General features: G+C 42.5%; 1 protein-coding gene across 1 annotated transcript; it reads right to left on the reverse strand.

The window, feature by feature from the left end:
• Nucleotides 1-597: 597 nt before the first annotated feature.
• LOC122880760 (beta-1,3-galactosyltransferase 2-like) lies at nucleotides 598-2,692 on the reverse strand (the record flags this gene model as incomplete). Its single annotated transcript, XM_044206187.1, has 2 exons — nucleotides 598-2,121; nucleotides 2,408-2,692. Coding segments are annotated over 2 exons (876 nt in total), but the record flags the coding sequence as incomplete, so codon positions are not given.
• Nucleotides 2,693-3,159: the final 467 nt, after the last annotated feature.

Raw genomic sequence — 3,159 nt, forward strand, 5'->3', positions numbered from 1 at the left:
GCATGTGCGTCTGCAGCACTGTGTGTCAGACAGCATAAATAACTGGGGCCCCTGTCCTCTCTCTCTTCCTCTTCACCATCCACACCACAGACTTCAGCCCCCACACAGAGTCCTGCCACCTTCAGAAGTTTTCTGATGACTCTGCTGTGGCAGGATGTATCAGCGGTGGTGATGAGTCTGAGTACAGGGCTGTGGTGGGGAACTTTGTCTCATGGTGCGAGCAGAACCATCTGCAGCTCAATGTGACAAAGTCTAAGGAACTGGTTGTAGACCTACGAAGGGCCAAGGCACCAGTGACCCCGGTTTCCATCCAGGGGGTCAGTGTGGATATAAAGATGCGTTAGCTGTTGGTAGCACATTCCCATTGAAGTATATTGCTGGTTAGGTTTGAAACCCCCCACAGGGTTCCATCTTTGCCAGAGACGGGCAAAGATGGTTGAAATATGGGAGTAACCCGTTTATTTGTCACCACAACAACTCAGTTATTAGTAGAAAGTTGAAAAGTTTACTTAGTTAGGTGTTTTCAGTATGTGTGTGTGGTTTTTCTATAAAACAGAAAATACAGAGTAAAAATAAATATACATAATATTAACATTGACTGTTAAACAAAAATACACAATGTATATTTAGCAAAATACAAAATTAAAAGGATTAATAGTTGCAAGAAAACAAATTAGGTATGTCATGCACGTTAAGTTAAACAATAAAACAGCTTAATCTGTTCTATATAGCGGTGCTCGGTCTGGACATGTTCTGCGCACGTGCGCATTAAGTTGTTTACAACTTAGAATCTCTGGAAAATGAGCACTTAGACAAGTAAACTGCACCGAAATACAAACGCAATATACAAACACAACATCAGTATAAGCAAGTATGAATAAAGGTAACATATATACAGCGTAACATCGTGCTAAAGACAATAATCTCTTATCATTAGCCATACTGACGCACTTTATAAAAGCAAATAGAATACCATTACACACAAGCGATCCTACAAAGATCACATATAATGCACTTACTTTCAATAGGCGCACAACACCCGAATGATGAATAAAACTATATAAGATATGAAACAGAAAAGTTCAGCATCTGTGTCAGCGCTCCGCTGGACTCGCTTTCAACTTTGCACTAAGCGCTATGGGCGGGATGATCGCCTGCACGTCAATCCGTGAACGCTGATCGGCTGCTGTGCTGGATGCTGTGTGTCAACCATTCAATCTCGGCAAACAGAGAGAGAGATTTATATCAGAAGGCATATTATTCTGATGAATATAATGGCCTTTTTAACAGTGGACATTGTTGAGGACTACAAGTACCTGGGAGTACACGTGGACAATAAACTGGACTGGGCTAAGAACACTCAAGCTCTTTACAGGAAGGGCCAGAGCCGCCTCTATTTTCTATTTTATGAGTACCTTCAGCGGAAGCCTCATCAGACATTCTGACTGCTGAACTGTGCAAAAGGGCTACACAGTCACTGGGTGCAACTTTAAAACAGTCACAATTTTCATAAGGTACAGGCAGAAGTGTTTAACAGCCACTTTGTGCTTGAATCTGATATTTTCCCCATACATCTGAAAGCTGGTTAGAGTTCTCTAGTATTGTTGTAATGACAGAGGTCCAGTAACAGTTGCTTGGAAAATAAGGCATCGTTGTCCTAAACAAACCATCACGAGGAGGATCTGTCAGTGCGATTCCCAAATGTCTCATACACAGTCCCACGTATACATCTTCAATGTAAACAGCTTTAACATGTGCAGACGCCTCCAGTATCTTCTTGGGTAAATCCAGTGAGAAAACATAGCCCAGTCCCAGGGCATACGGTGGGTACTTCGACTCAGGGAAGACAGAAACAGGCAGAAACCATTTTGAGTTACGGTATCTAAGAACAGAAGCACCCCTTGCCACCATTCCTGTCATGTAGAGATTTCGGGGGGCTTTCAAAAGCATTTCAACGAGGTTGGGGACATTGAGAAACATGTCCGAGTCGACCTTCATGGCGTACGAGGTGTTTGGGCAATGGGAGCTGAGCCATTCGAACATGACCATGGTTTTAATGGTGAGGTTACTGTAGCTGTCCAAGAAGTCACTCTGGAGAATGTCATGATGTGTCTGGCTTTCCTGTAATATATACAGAGGGGGAGATAGGAGACTGAGTTTAAAGCAGTAGTGAAGAGATTTTGTCTTCCCTGTCTCTGCTCTGATTACTTTGTGAGTTTTATATTCTCTGAAGCTTCTGCTGTAGCTCATTCATGTTGGCCTGTTCATATTGCAAACAGCAGGAACAGAAATGCACTTGGATGCCCCCCCCCCCGCGATGAACCTCTGGAATGTTTTCCCCCTCTCTTGTTATAACGTTATGTTTTTTTCATGGTTGAAACGGATAGTGAAAAATTAATCAACTCACTTGCTCCACAAGGGGCTCTGTCCCATCTTTCTCTTTGGACAGTCCCAGCAAGAAGTAATGGCTGACCACTCTATCCAGCACTGTGGTTTCTTTGACCCACGTGTTGTGGATTATGTCACGGGCCTCTCTGTTGTGCGGTGCAACTGGAATCATAAGAACCAAGAACGGGCTTTCCTGCCAACATCTGTTGGGTTCGTCCAATATGAAACGGTACTGGTGTGGGTATGCCACCAAGTACTTAGATGCTGAAGTGTCAGCTGGTGAGACCTGTGCAAGCAGAGGAGGTTAGTGATTTTTCAGTGTTGCAACTTAGTAGTACAGGATTTATCTTTGTTTTTTTCTTGTTACACTCTAATATTAGCTTCATATAGAAAGACTTGAATTTTTACCTTGCTTTATTGACTGCTTTGACATCTGGACTGTTTGTGCAGCCTGTGTTTATTCCAAAACAGCCAATGTACCGACTGTGCAGATGTTAGCTTTAACCTAGCAACGTGTGAACGTATGTGTGGAGTGTGTCTGTGTGTGTCTCAGAATCCAACACAAACTCGGGCTCTATTTTCCTCCAGTCTCTTCTTTTTCCTCTCCTCTCTGTTCATATGTTAAGTAGATTTAGATCAATGTTGGGCAGTAACACATTACTTAATAACAGATTACCGTATTATACATGTGATTCCTTTTTTCAGTAACAAGTAATGTAAGGGCTTACAATTTGAAATTTGGTGAATACATTATAGTTACTAATCCCAGTA

Source organism: Siniperca chuatsi, linkage group LG8 (genome assembly GCF_020085105.1).
Source record: "Siniperca chuatsi isolate FFG_IHB_CAS linkage group LG8, ASM2008510v1, whole genome shotgun sequence".
In the NCBI taxonomy this organism is placed as follows: domain Eukaryota; kingdom Metazoa; phylum Chordata; class Actinopteri; order Centrarchiformes; family Sinipercidae; genus Siniperca; species Siniperca chuatsi.